Source organism: Sinocyclocheilus grahami, unplaced genomic scaffold, assembly GCF_001515645.1.
Source record: "Sinocyclocheilus grahami isolate Dianchi unplaced genomic scaffold, SAMN03320097.WGS_v1.1 scaffold310.1, whole genome shotgun sequence".
Lineage (NCBI taxonomy): Eukaryota > Metazoa > Chordata > Actinopteri > Cypriniformes > Cyprinidae > Sinocyclocheilus > Sinocyclocheilus grahami.
In genome coordinates, this window is record NW_015505489.1 from 152,185 (window position 1) to 167,507 (window position 15,323).

Here is a 15,323-nt window from a genome sequence, read left to right on the forward strand (position 1 = left end):
AATGGGGGGGGGGCAGTGTCTCCATCACGATATATTTGGATATGACTAGTTATGTTCGGCTGTAATTGGTTCATGCGATAAATCCCGCCTCTTGCTCTTGGACGCGTTCGCAAATCAGTCTGAAAGAACAATGTAATGGCGTAAGTGGGAAGACTTTTAAGCAAAATAATTTAAAGTAAACAAACAACTCGCATAGACTACTTAGATATAACAATTTTGTTACGTCAAAATAAGATTTAAAATGGCATGAAAACATGATATGTGGGAGTTTTAGTGAGTAAATCAGCTTGATGAAATTTTAAGTAAATCTCCGTCTGTGACCAATATTTATCGAGCGATGACTGATGATCAGAAAAATTCAAATAGAATTAAAAGTTAACTATTAAAAGAATAGTTGAACATAAGTTCACAAATAAAATATATTGTTTAAATTGTTGCTGCCTTGAGTTATTTTGGGGGGGGGGAAAGTAAAATTCTTAAAAACACTAACTTGATGAGATTTATAGCCAACATGGCTTTTAAAAAAAGGATATTGACACTGTCAATGTAAAAATATAAAATAGAATTGTTTTTTTTCTTCTTCTTCTTCTTCTTTTTCTGATAGTGTAAGTAATGTTTATTAAACCAAGAAAATGTGACTGGGACATGAATTTACATTTGATTAAAAAAAAATGAAAAATAATAACAATTTTGAGGACTTTGCCTCCTCATTTCAGAACGCCACCTTTGTTTCAAATACTTTCACAAACATTTCAAAATAATAGTCTGGCCTGCTCACAGTTTAAAGAAAAAGAAAAAGAAAGAAAGAAAGAAAGAAAGAAAGAAAGAAAGAAAGAAAGAAAGAAAGAAAGAAAGACATAATTGTTCCTCAACATGTTTTTATTATTATTATTATTATAATTATTGAGATGATTACACAAACACACACATAAAATAATAATGTATGCGTGAGGTGATAAATGGCAGAAATGAAGTGTTAACTGAAATCATGCAGACCTGCATCTCCTTAATGTTGTCCACTGGGGCAGAGGACTGATGAGACCCTCTGGATCTGATGTTTGACTTCACTGACCGGTAACTCAAAGCCATGATCATTCCACTGACCTTTTAAGAAGTTTATAGGTTTGTAAATCTCATTTTAAAGCTAAACGACGATTTTCCACGCTGTCTTCTCGGCGTGCAGAAGGATTTTAGTGCTCCCAGGCAACACTTTACTTTCTCCACTATACATTGTTGTTGGCAGTTGCCATGGAGATGTCGACGTCAGGGGTAACGTTTTAGGGGTAAAATGAAAGTACCAGAGAACGAATGTCTCACTTCCCCCAAAACAATCCCATACAGCCTTTTTGCTATTTAAACGACTATGCACTGTTGTTAACAATGTTATGTTCAGGAATGTGGGGGGCGAATCATCTAAAGGCAGCAGATGTATATTACTCAAACGCAGGTCTTCAGATTTAGAGTTGAAATAAGTCCTGTTTTAGAAATGTACCATTAACTACTGATAGCTGTGTGGTTGCTGTGATTGTGAATGGTCTGCCCGAGTTCGCGTTCTACCCAGTGCTGCCAACTAATTTTCAGAGAAAGTTGCTAAAGGAAGGCCGATTTGTTGCTAAAAGCTGCTAAATGACGCTGTGATGTCATTGCGTAATCACGACGCAAAATGGTCACCTCAGCAAAAAATATATATTTTAAATATGTTCATTTAGATTTGTTTTTAAAATAATATGCATGATATAATATTAAAATATAAATAACTGTATTTTTAAGTACATTGAATTATTGAAAACGTACACATTTTTAAATGATTACAATTAAAACAATTTTAGTAGCTAGTAAACTCTACACATTCTCAACAATTATGCTTTAAGCAGCGTATTAGTAGTTAGTTAGTATGCTACACTCTAAGAAAAGTATGTAAAAATAAGGCACAATCTACTGTTAATATGAAAGAATTTTCCATAATGTTTTTTTTAACCTGTATTTTAAATTACGCATTGTGTTTTCAGGTTACAGGGTTACAAAGGATGATGGATAATGGATAATGTGCTGAAAGATTTTACATTTTTCTTACAGCATACATCGCAGGTACAAGCTACTAACAAAGTGTATCATTAATGAACAATTATTCAATTATCAAATTATTAAATTATTATTATTATTAAATTGAACAATTGCAAATAGCAGCTAACTCAATTCTCGTGATCTGTGTACTGCTAGGCATCTGTGGTTTCCTCTTTTTGTGTAATTTGGATGGACAATGTGTGCCTTTTTATTGTCTGAGTCCTTATCAAAAGTTGCTAAAAGTTGCCAAATAAATGTTTAAAATTGCTAAATTTGTTGCTAGGTGCTTTTGGAAGAAAACGTTGCTAGGGTAGTCTGAAAAGTTGTTTAGCAAACAAAATTGCTAAATTGGCAACACTGGTTCTACCCCAGTTTTTAATAATCCATAGAGGGCGCTATTCTAATTCCACTGTAGACTGTAATTCCTGAGCTCTTTCACGAGAGGGCCCAATTGTATCAGTTCTCACATCATTTCATGCACGTTACATTGTAACATTAGGTCAGCGAACAGATGGGTGAAAATATTGAAACATTGATGCAGTATATAACAATCTCTCTCTTTTTTTTTCTTTTTTTTTACTAATAATTAAAAGAAAAATCTGGTAATCGTGTGATTTTATTAAACGTAGTGAATATCCGAAATATAGCAGCGAATGTGTAGCCATAATTTATAAATGCATTTATGCTCTGTCTCAGAACTGAAATTAAAAAAAATTAATTGTTGTGACTGTTGAATTTGATTTGATTCAATCAATTGCGGTGAAGCACATTTGCAATAAAATATATTATTTAGTTGATCAGTATGTTGTAACCTAACCCATTTTGTTATGAAGTGACAAGTATTAACACAGAGATTCACGACTGCCAAGCTCACGATTTAAAAAATATATTCACCTTTTTAAAATGAAAATTACTTAGCAAAACGTATACATTGTTAAAAAATTTATATCTGTAAAAATGTTTATTACCCTTTTGTTTTTTAAATAAAGGTTCACTCACATGTAGGCTATTCAACCTGCACTAAAAGTATTTCATATTTTACTTGATATTGTTATTAAATCAAACACTGTAAATAAAAGAAGGTATAAACCTTTAAAAAAAAATTATGGGGAAAAAAGCACCCTAAAGTGCTTCTTGGCGTTTTGTAAAATTGGGCTACAGCTTCTGATACAGCTGAGGGGACCTGGGGGGTGGGGGGTAGTAGGGGATTCCTGGAGACCCCCTTCTTGAAGAAGACCTCCCCTCTCCCTCCCTTCATCCTTCTCCTCCTCTCTACCAGCTGAAACTCAGGAGCGCCGCCGATCGGTACCGACACCTCTCCAGCGAGCTAAAGCCAAGATGGAGGGTCCGTGCTCAGTGAGTACAGGAACGAGTCCCCGCACGCCACTCTCTGCTTTCAAATGAAGAGGATTTATTCCCGACCACTCACTTGATATCGGAGAATCGACACTGACCCGTTATTTTGGGGAGTTTTGTTGAGGGAGAATCATTGATCCGAGGATGAGTTCAGGGGAGGGAGAGGACACATCTAAGGAGGCGGCCGACATAGCGGCGTTTTTTAAATCCGGTAAGTGTCTCTAAGAAGAGAGGGGCGCGCGGTTCGGTGTTTTCGTGGAGATGAACCCGCTGATCCAGATCCCGGTTCATGTCAATGATGCGTGCCCGAACTGATCGGACCATAGATCCGAACATCTTGTTTTCCCCCCTCTGAAATGCTGATGATGGTTACTATGAATCAGACGTGATGTTATGGCCAGATCGAGTTGGCAGGTTAAGATGTATAGGTCAATCCCTTTGAATGCTTTTATATGAAATCATTTATTTGGAATATGACTTTGCATTTCAATGTGCGCGAGTATAGTCATGAAACAAGTCAGTACACAGTTCAGCAGCTGTTTTCTTAAAACCTGAAAAAAATCATACGTCATTGTTTATAAGCGTGATGTTTGAGTTCACAGTGAGGTGACGTCATAAAGCTTGACTGTGCTGCCATCTCAATGATGTCATACATCACCAGCCCCCTGCATTCATTCACCTTAATACACTATTAGGCCTACCCTACATTTCACCATCATGGGGTGAATTTTGAGCTCATTCTGCTTCTTTATGCACCACTTTGGCAATCTACTGGTTGGGTTGTTGCAGTCAGCTGTTGCTGTGATTTGTGTCAGCTGTCTCTGCAGTACCAGGTGCATCCAAGAAGGGACTCTGCAATGGGCCATGGACGCACGCCCTGAGTGACAGCAGGAGTGTCACATTAATATCACAATCTCGCTTTTCTCCATGCTTTAGCCTTTAGTGCTTGCTAGTGAAGTCGAGTTGCCATGTTCAGATACTATATATATATGTTAAACACTTTATATTCAATTGTTTAAATAGTCTATTGAAGGCATGTAGGCCTAATGGTGTTTCCCTGTCTGTGGCTCCCCATGGCCGTACATAGAATCACCTGTTTGAAAAAAGAATGGATTGTTTAAAGTTACATTAAATCGGATAACGAGTTTGAATAATACTTATTTGGGTCTCATTTGAAATGTGATCAGTTCTTCTTGTTTTATTGAACTTGATGGAAGCAAAGCAAAAGATAAGATTGATATACATTACAATACATTACAAATTCTGATTTAATGAATCATGTCAACATCAACTTTAATGATCAGTCTTTGTCCTGATCTTACAGTAAGTCATGTTACAACACAACCTCATGAGGAGTCAATGATTGTTTTTATTTCACCTCTAGAGCCTAATACATAGACAAAACAATAAATTAGTTCTTCTAGCTTCTAGGCTTGAATGTGGTTCAAACCAATATACCAATATTTATATGTGGATGGTTGTCCCTTTTGTGGCAGTTTGTCGATATTAACACATCACTGTCCTCTAATAAGTTGATGCACATGTTTACATTGCAGTGTTCGATTGAATTACTTTATTGTTCATGTAGTTAATGAAATCTGTTGTTTATTTTCTTTTACTTATAGTATGTAAATTGCTGATTTGCTCATGTTATATTATGATCTGAATGTCAAGAAACAAGGTATCATAAGTGTACGATTCATACTTCCCATTAGAGCAAAGTCTTTGTATCCAGGGGTCTATTTTAGAGCACTGCAGCATCCTAGGGCAGTGTTTCAGAATGAAGGCTTCTCTCTCTGACTCCTCCGGTCTCTGTTAATTGCCCCACGCCTGCTCAACACTCAAGTTTTGGCACCGCCAAGCTTTCTCTCTGGCTGTCTTTGCGTTAAACACATTTTGTGTTTCCAGAACATTGGATGTCTCATCAGTGCCCTACTTAGTCACTGAGCATTGAATGCAGTCTCTCTGGGGCAAGACGCCCACCTAAAGAGCTTTTGTTTGGTTTTGAGGACTGTAGCAGATCTTGCACACCAACCTTGGCCTGCATTCTAAACTACCTTTTGATGCTAACTAAAGAAAATGGCTCAGTGTTTGCTAGAACCAGCACAGAATAGTGATGGTGGTCGGTTCAGGCGGTTAGAGGCATCCTTAAAGGGATAGTTCACCCAAAAATAAAAATTACCGCATGATTTACTCAAGCAATCCTAGTATATGTCTTACTTCTTTCGGATGAATACAATTGGAGTTATATTAAAAAAATGTCCTGGCTCCCAAGCTTTATAATGACAGTGAATGGAAGTTGAGATTTTGAAGCCCAAAAAAGTGTGTCCATTCAACATAAAAAGTGAGTGAACAACGGCTCTGTGTAGTTAATGCTGCTCAATGTGAAAGCACGGACGTGATGGAGATTTACCGCTGATTACAGAACCGGCTTTCTGACAAGATGTGAATTAAATATCGCATGCGATTTATCGTGCAGCGCTAGTTGAGGACTTTAATTTTGACAGTGCGTTTACTGAACGCAGCGTATATATGATGTGTATACCTTATTGGGTTATGCTGCGTTCAAGTCCTCCTGGGACGTTCGTACTTGCGAGTTGACAAGACATCAGGTGCGTTCAAGTCAGTTTAGTTGGCACAAGATGGCGGTGTACCTTATTTTAATAAATTACAAGAAAATACAACAGGGTCTGTTAACTCTGCTTATAGAAAATAAAGAGCAAATAATTCGCATCGGTGTGTTTTGCGTTTTTAATATTTTTTAAAAAGTAATTTATGAAGCCATTTTAATCTGTATCGCATAAAAACTTCTTCAAAACTACAGCCGCTGCATCCATCGATTCCACCATGTTTCTCACTGACACGCCCCCAACTCAGAAACTCGGGGCTTAAAGAAAATTTCGAGTTTCCCACTCGTAATAACGACTTTGTGGTGCGTTTGTGGTGTGGTGCGTTCATGTGCGTTCAACTCGTAAATACGATCTATCCGACATGACTTGAACGCACCATTAGACGCTGAGAAAGCATGCTAAGCAAGGAACGCCAACCAAGGCACGGGTGCACGGTCGATTCATGGACTTTACGGTTCATAAGTTTAGCTCCTGGTTTAAGGGAGAACAAGGTAACAATCATCTTTGCTTGATCTCTTACGGTGGTTCATGGTACGTTGTTGTTGTTGTGTGATGGCTCTACGGAATGTGAACAATAAACAAACTGTGAATCATCAGTGAAAGAGTTGACCGTTTATTAACCAGGATGCTACATGCTGTCTGAAGCGGCTCAGCATATGTTTACAGCCAAACGTAGCTTATTTCTCTGCACCGTTTAGGCGGCCTAACCCCAGGTACGTGTCGCCGCATTCTCGGGTTTTGAAGAATAAAGAAGGGAAACGTTAATCTGGCCCCACTTTATATTAAGTGGCCTTAACTACTATGTACTTACATCAAAAATGATGTACAATGTACTTATTGTGTTTATATTGTATTGCAAAACACTTTTGCTGCTATTGAGGTGGGAAACGGGTAAGGTTAGGGACAGGTTTGTTGGTATGCGTTGGTTTTAGGGTGGGTTAAGGTGTAAGGGATGGGTCAACTGTAATTATAAATGTAATTACAGAAATTAATTACAGATGTAATTACATGCAGGTATTTTTAAAATATAAGTACAATGTAAAAACATGTATGTACACAATAAGTGCATTGTACCAAATTATTAATTTAAATGTAAGTGCATAGTTGTTAAGGCGACTTAATATAAAGTGGATCCGTTAATCTTCTGAAATGAAGCAGCAATATCTTCTCAGGTAAAAGTTATTAGAACCGTGTCTAGGGACAAGCGGGCCATCACACTGCTCTGACCTTATCAGCCATTCGTATCCTATTATTTGACTCGCTCTTGTCGCTTATGACAGAACAGCGAATCACGATGATCTTGTCTTCGGAAAATATTATTTTATTTGCTTATGTCAGAAACTAGGGCTGGACAATAATTCGATATCAATATGTATCGCGATATAATTTTTTTCAATAACGGTGATATGATTTTTAAACGCATTTCCGATATTTCGATATACATTACCAGTTTTAACACTCTAAAAGCGCCTCCTGCTGGCAGAGAATGAGTTTTCATTTTAAATAAGCCCCTGTAAATGGCGCATCATGCACGTGAGGTTATCTGACGGAGAGACGCAAAGCAGTTTAAAGCAGAGTCCTGCACGGGTGCAGAAACAGTGAATCTCTTTAAAAACTGGCTGTGGTTCTCACTACATTGCATTTGTTATATTTCGTAAAAGTTTTACCCGCCAACTGGCGACACGGTTACATATACTCACCAACGCCGATTTTTACTCGCATTTGGCGCTTGGGGGGGTGTTAATTTTAAGCCCTGTATGGCAGACTGCAATTCATAACACAGTACTCAGTTTTAAAAAATAAGAAACTGAGACAGTCCATTGGTAATTCAGAACAGTTTTATCCATCGATATTGCCGATAATGATTTTTGGTTGGAAATATGTTTTTAAATTAAGATTTACAACAAATTTCACCCTGTGTACAAATTCTCATGGATATTAGAGCCAGTTGAATCAATTTTCATCAGTGTGTGCAACTTGCAACTTGAGACGGTACATAAATAGCAAGTATTATGTTAGATTGTGAACCATGTTACATCCATCTTCTGTCTTGAAGACACAGCTCTTTATACATGACAGCACCACTTATTTACACACTTGTGGGATGATTGAGGTTGTCATGACATATTCAGCCCACTTCACAATGTGGTGGAACAGCTGAAGGCTGGATCACACAAAACCTGAGCCCTCCCTCAGAGTCTATCAGCAGCAAACCACTTCCATAGAAAATGTTCCCGTCTGAGCTGAGCTACTCTTTTCAACCCTTTGCTGGTCTGTCTCGTAATTGGTGCAGCCAAACCTCCTTTGAAGTCTGTTGAAATATAGAGCGAGAAATTGCGACTTCCAAACGGTTGATTCTCTATTGTGGTGGCATTGTGCCTTTTATGCAGAAAATCTCAAGGGGTTGTTGCACCAACTTTCCAAATTTGTATTCACTCAACAGTCTGTTTTTAAAATTAAGGAATTCAAATGAGGTGTGAAGAGCTGATGTGGCTTCATTCTGGAAAGGGAAGGACGCTATTAAGCTAATGGATGCCAAACCTTAAGATATTGTTTCACTTCCTCTGATACTGAAGTGACTTTTTAAATTGATAAAATGAGTGCCATATGAAAGCTATAGTTTTCTCAATAATTGTGCCATTTTACGAAATGCAGATTAATGAAATTGTTCATTTCCTGTACTGGCAATGTTTGACTTGAAGAGATTTAGATTGCTAAAATCATTCTCAACTTGCGTCTTTCTATGTGTAATTAGAGGTTAGCTAAAAGTGAAGGGAGGATTGTGGCTTGGGATATTTCCTAGCATTGCCTCACTTTGATCAACTATAAAACATAATTACATTGGAGAGAAACATGCTATTTGAGACAATTACACATCTGACTATCACATAATATGAAAAATTAGATCAAATTTTCCCCTTTCATGGTCACTATGTTGGATTGTAGTGCTAATGTTATGGATCGTAGCTGCTTGTCTAAAGTAATCACTCCTTATAAATTTACTCAGACGGTACAGTAAGATACTTTAAAGCCAAAGTGTGTCATTTCTGTGCCACTTGTGTCACCAGGCAAAATTGGAAAAAAAAAAAAAATATATATATATATACCTTTGTTAGGAAAATGGCTGCATTTTTTTATTATTATAAAGAGGTTTAAAATATATATATATATTTTTTTTTTCAGATACCTTCCCTCATCTGCCAGTGGTTGTTCCGCCCCAATGGCATACTATTAATTGAGTCAATAGTGGATGTTCAAATAAACATAATTTGATTAACAAACACACAAATGACCAAAAAGGCAAGTTACAGAATGCTATAGCAGAATGCTGTCCCATTTCAAAAAATAGTCAAAAATTAAATCCCATAGTTTTCAGTCACGTGACTGGCAGGGAGACCTGAAGGGTGAAACATCCTTAGAACTGGAGCAAATGCCTGTCAATTTTCCATCTTTTTCCAGCCACAAATATTTAGATCACCTCTCAAAAGAAGAAACACAAATATGTTTGAAAGGTATTTTTAATAAACTGCTCTTGCAATCCATATAGTTATTATTTCACTAAAACCCGGGACATTCTGTAAAACGCTTTATGTGGCTGAGACAGTGAATGTGATAATAAAAGATCATATTCAATATATACCTTATTCGTGATGCATACCTGTATGCAGGCAAGCAGATGAGCCCAGAATATGAACACAACACTAAACTGCACTTTAAATGTTTTCTTTTGTGATGGCAAAACCATAAATTTGAATATGAAACTTTGCGTGTTTCTAGGTACATCTGAACATGTTTTATTACTAAGCTGTATACTGAATTTGGTCCTCTAATAGCACTGTCTTAATGCATTAAGCCACATTTTTTTAATATAATGGTTTTCTGTGGAGAATGCTTAACGCACAATTTAGCGCAATATATTCCTATTCTTGGCACATTTGCTTGTTAGTATACTATGCATTATTATCAGTAATGTGTATACTGAATTGTGTCTTTTAAAATGACTGTCTTTATACATTAGTAGCCTACTTAGTACAAACTTGGTAGAAATAATTGTTGGGCAGCAAAGGAAAGCCCTCCAGGTGGGTGTTAATATAAGAGTGTGACATCACATGAAAACCATGAATACACAAGTATCCCTGTGCCCAATTTATTTAATCTGAACTGCAAGCTTGCTTACGGTAACCCCGTGAGGTTGACCAACGCAATTATGGCTTGTGAAGTATAAAGCCTTGCATTTTGTAATATAATGAAGCCCCGATGAGCGAAAATGATCTGACCCTCCTCCACACTAGCGCTGTAATGTGGTTGCTCCAGATGCTGAATTGATTTGACGAGAAAAATTACTTTTAAGATAAAGGGAAACTAAAGGAAAGACTTCAAATAGAAGTAAACTTAGGTACCATTAATGTAATCATCCTTTACAAAAATATGCTGTGACAATACCACGGTATCAGATGGTATCAGCTCATATCATGGTATTTACATACACTTAAAGGTACTTTCAAGAATACAAACATGTTGTTGTCCAAAGTTGTACTTGAAGGGTTAAAATCTCTTCATTTGCTGTTCATGTCAGTGATTCAGTCAGCTGCTATAGAATGTTAATGCAGAACAGCATTATGGTCCATGAATAGACAATGCTGCTATGTCATCTTCTATAATTGGAAGACGATTATTTCAGTTTACATCTCTCTCCATCTATTGAAGGGGTTTAGAGTACGTTGTTTTACAATGAGGAACAGATGTTTGAGTGGAGGATGTTATGTATGTGTTTATCTCAAAGTTAGATTTTGAAATGAAGGCACATTAAGCCAGTGCACTGTTGAAAAAAACAGCATATGCTGGTTAGGTATGTTTTGACGCTGGGATGCTGGTTTATGCTGGTCCTTTGCTGGTTTATGCTGGTCATTTTGCTGGTTTATGCTGGTCATGTGCTGGCAAAGGACCAGCATAAACCAGCAAAAGGACCAGCATAAACCAGCAAAGGACCAACTTAAACCAGCATAGGACCAGTTTAAACCAGCAAAGAACCAGCATAAACCAGCAAAGGACCAGCTTAAACCAGCATCCCAGTGTCAAAACATACCTAACCAGCATATGCTGGTTTTTTCAACAGGGTGGGCTGTCCAGGAGAGGAAGTGATGCTAAACTGTTTCCTGATTTCTTTCAAAAGTCAAAATCACAGTCATTCAAACACTTGTGCTGTGTGGGCCAGTGAAAATATTCAATGAACCTTTAATTAAGATTAGATAAAGACTATGTGTTGTTTGAAAAAAGTAGAGTTGTAATCTAAAAAATTGATATGATTGCCTGATATTCACTGTAAAAATACTTTGACAATGTTTCGGGTATTACGGGATGCCTGTATAACTTACATTTAACCATATGTATATAGTGTTTTAATAATAATATTATGGAAGCTCATTTCTGCCTCTGAATACAAAAAAAAAGTAATTGTGACTGTATCTCGCAATTCTGTCTTTTTTCCCCTCAGAATTGCATGATATAAACTTGCAATTGTGTAATTATGAGATATAAACTTGCAATTGTCATGCTCATGGACTGTTGTGTGTTTGTTTTCCTCCCCCACGTGTTCCATGTTCCCCCTGTGACCTAGTTTCTCCCTCGTGTTAACTAAGGTGTTCCTCGTTTAGTCCCTCATTAGTTCTGTGTATATAAAGTGTGTTCTGCCCCTTGTTTCCTGTCCGGTATTGTTCGTCAATCGCCTGTGCATTCCTTTTTGTAAAATAAAGACTTTCTTCACGGATTCCCCTACGTCTCCTCGCTCCTTCACAGTAGCAGCAGCAGCGTGACAGCCATTCTGATTTTTTTCTCGCAATTGCGAGTTTATATCTTGCAATTCTGACTATTTTCTCGCAATTCTGACTTCTTTTCTCAGAACTGAGATATAAACCAACCTCTACATTGTGAGTAAATCACTCGCATATGCGACTAAATCTTCACTCTGGGCGACTAAATGATGTCTAATATTAGCCACTGAGTTAGAGGCTAAATATAAGTTTAGCACAGATATATTTTCTCTCGCCGAACACTGACTGAGCGCTTCAGAGTTTCACTACTGTCTCCGCCAAGCGATCTGTGCTGTTTTTCAGTTCATCTGAATGGATGTGCAACGCACCTGTATTTAACGTACTGTAAACTCTACTGTGAAGGCGCACGACTCGCCGTCGCTTTGTTTCACACACACGCAGAGAGAGGGGGAGAGATTGAATTGACGCGCTACATGTAAACTATATTATTTGTTGTATTTTGCTGTCAAAATAACGGAGTTCCTCTAAAATTCTTCAGCTTTTAAGAACTACCGCTTTCTCCGGTAGTGGGCGGAACTAATGCGCAAACGGCAATCTTATTGGCTGGCACTCACCTGTTATCGTCCCTGTTTTGATTTCAGGAAATCAGTTCGAGCGAACGCACACAACATGATTAATATTCATGAATCCAGCAGCTCATTAATCCTTAGTGCGTTTTATATTGTTCTTATTAGTAGAATTCGTATCATTATCTTATCAGTATTTTTGTTAATTTTTTCCCAATTTTTTTTTTTTTACAGAAACACCGAATGACCAAAAAAAGCCACCAGTCTGAAGTTCAGTTAAAATGACTAATATGCATTCATACATGGTTATCAAGTTTTAATTCTAATTACAAAAGTTCTATCATTAAATAATATTTATTATCATATTATAATGCTTGACTGACTGATGTTGAGTGTACTTTCAGTACTTTCGTATTTATAAAACTGCCATTTTACAAACATATATATATATATATATATATATAGAGTAAACAAAAAAATGTACTAGCCAGTGGCGATTCAATTGCCAAGGTGTTCGTAGAGGGCTGAGCAGAGGGGGAAATATGTCAAACATAAGCTGCACTGAGAGCATTTCAGCTGCGAATAAGCAACACGTGCTCAAATGAAGCCAGCTACCTTGTTAAAACCCACAGCTGCCCTGTCTAATGCCTTTCTCAGCGGAGAGGTCGGCCCCTGGGGAGAGAGATCAGTGATGGAATGTTTTTTTTAATGCAAACAAACTAAAACAAGAAATACATCAGATAATTTGTCAAATTGCTTCTTTCTCATGTTTGCACTGCCCCTCAAAAATGATGTAATTGTTAGGTAAAGTGCATGATGTTACTAAGAGTAATAGGGTGGAATGCTGGGTCACTGGGTCTATAAATGATTACCAATTAAAATAAAATTCCAATAAATAATAAAAAAATACATGTTTGTTTGAAACATTTTGATTGGAGAAAGAGAAATGGAATATACGCTATTTCTTAATGAATGGCTAGTTTTTCATTTTAGAAGTTATTACTTGAGAAAATAGCAAAAGTTCGCTCAAACCAAATTAATTATTATTTCAAATTCACCCTTATTTTAAATGTAATTTGATAATCTGATCTTTACAGATTGTTTAATGTGACATGACAATATACAGCATTACAAAAATACCTTGGTGATCACTTATGCTGTCCTGAAAGCATACACTGTGATGTAGATGCAGATACTTGCACTGTACATTACATCATATTTCAGGTAGTTTAAGTCAGATTATTCAAATCAAAATAGATTTAAAGCAAATGTTGAATGTTATTAAAGGGTTAGTTCACCCAAAAATGAAAATTCTGTCATTAATTACTCATGCTCATGTCGTTTCAAACCCGTAAGACATTTGTTCATCTTCGGAACACAAATTAAGATATTTTTGATGGAATCTGAGAGCTGTCTGTCCTCCGCATCACCCTGGTGCCATTTTGGAGAATATCTGCTGGATGTAAAACAACATATGCTGTACTGTGTCAGTTGCGTCACGCCGGATCTGTTTCCTCACCCTAAAAAGAATAACTTTTGGCTAGTTTCATCAAACCCAGTGTATGAAATACAAAACAAAATACAATCTAATATTTCAAAAATAAATTGCTGAGAAATTCGCCATGCTGGTTATATGAATAACTGTACCATCTCTTGTCCATGTCTGTACCATGTCTTTATCTCATTGTTGCCAAAGGCGCACATAACTATTTTGTTAGTGGCCATGATCTAAATCAGTTCAATAAGCATGTCTAAAAATAAATAGGGGTGTACAATATTTCTTTGTTTCACACGTTTGTCCCCTATAGCACTTTTCATATGAGACCCCAGCTTGTTATTAATTTCATGCTGTGTCTTTAATAATCAGCTCTCTAATGACTACTGAACCTCAAAACTACAGTAATCAACAACAAGGACAAATACAAATCAATGTGGCCAATTCTTCAAGAATTTAGTTTCTTATTGCACTAATCACATAAACAACAAATGAGAAAACATTTTAAAACCCAAACCCTAGCAAATACAATTTTAGGTGGCTGATTATAGGCAAGTGAGCTCTGCCATGTTCCCAGCAGTGGTTTAGTCTTTCTCTAATTGGAGACTGAAGTGTATTAGACCCATGCCGTGATGTGCCGGAATCTGGTACGTTCTCAGGTCCGGAGGGAGTCACTCGCACAATAGACATCTCCAGAGGAGGTCTTTATGCTGTCTGCCAATAAAACTTGAAGCAAAAACAGAATGGTCTAAAAAGCAATATAAATGTTGCTTTTGCATATTTTATAAAAATGTATAGGCTATACAAAGTTGATAAAAAATATTACATCAAAATTGCAATAAGCAACTAATAACTTGAAACACTGTTTTAAGTAATCAATCAATTATTCAGTGCAAACTAATAAAATAACAACAAAAGACAAGAAATTAATAAAATAATAAAATAAACATACCAGTAATACAAGTAGGCCTACAAGCAATATAAATGTATTACTTGTATTTCCAGTAAGTCTGTGTCTAACAGGTGAGGTTAGCATTCAGGAATGTGAAAGAATGCAGTCACATGTAAAATAACCGCTTACATTTTTCATTGTATTAATTTTTGATGAAGATAATATGCTACTGCATAATATTTTATTAAAAAAAGCTAGTAAACGAATGCATCAGTGCAGTAAGTTGTATTCATGTTTTTTTTGACAGTGTTGTTTATCTTAAATATAGGCTATCACATCAGCAACTTAGTTTGTACTTAGTTTGTACAACTCTTAGGTGTACTATTCCTGCAAAAGTAAATCGGGCAGCGAAATTATCAGGTGCGCGGCATCCCATCACAATGACATCCCTACAGTGCACTAACCTGTCTTGCAAACAAACATTTTAATAGACTGATTAAGCAGTTCTCCTGGCATCCCTCTCCTTTTCATGACGTTACTGCTACCCAG

At 36.8% G+C, this 15,323-nt stretch overlaps 1 protein-coding gene across 1 annotated transcript in view; it reads left to right on the forward strand.

Annotated features, from left to right (window-relative positions):
* The first annotated feature begins 3,336 nt into the window (after nt 1-3,336).
* Nucleotides 3,337-15,323, forward strand: part of triob (trio Rho guanine nucleotide exchange factor b) — a 190,259-nt gene continuing 178,272 nt past the window's right edge. Inside the window, exon 1 of the mRNA XM_016293909.1 lies at nt 3,337-3,631. Within this exon, the coding sequence (XP_016149395.1) occupies nt 3,565-3,631 (67 nt within the window). The 5' untranslated portion in view covers nt 3,337-3,564. The remainder of the gene's footprint in view (nt 3,632-15,323) is intronic.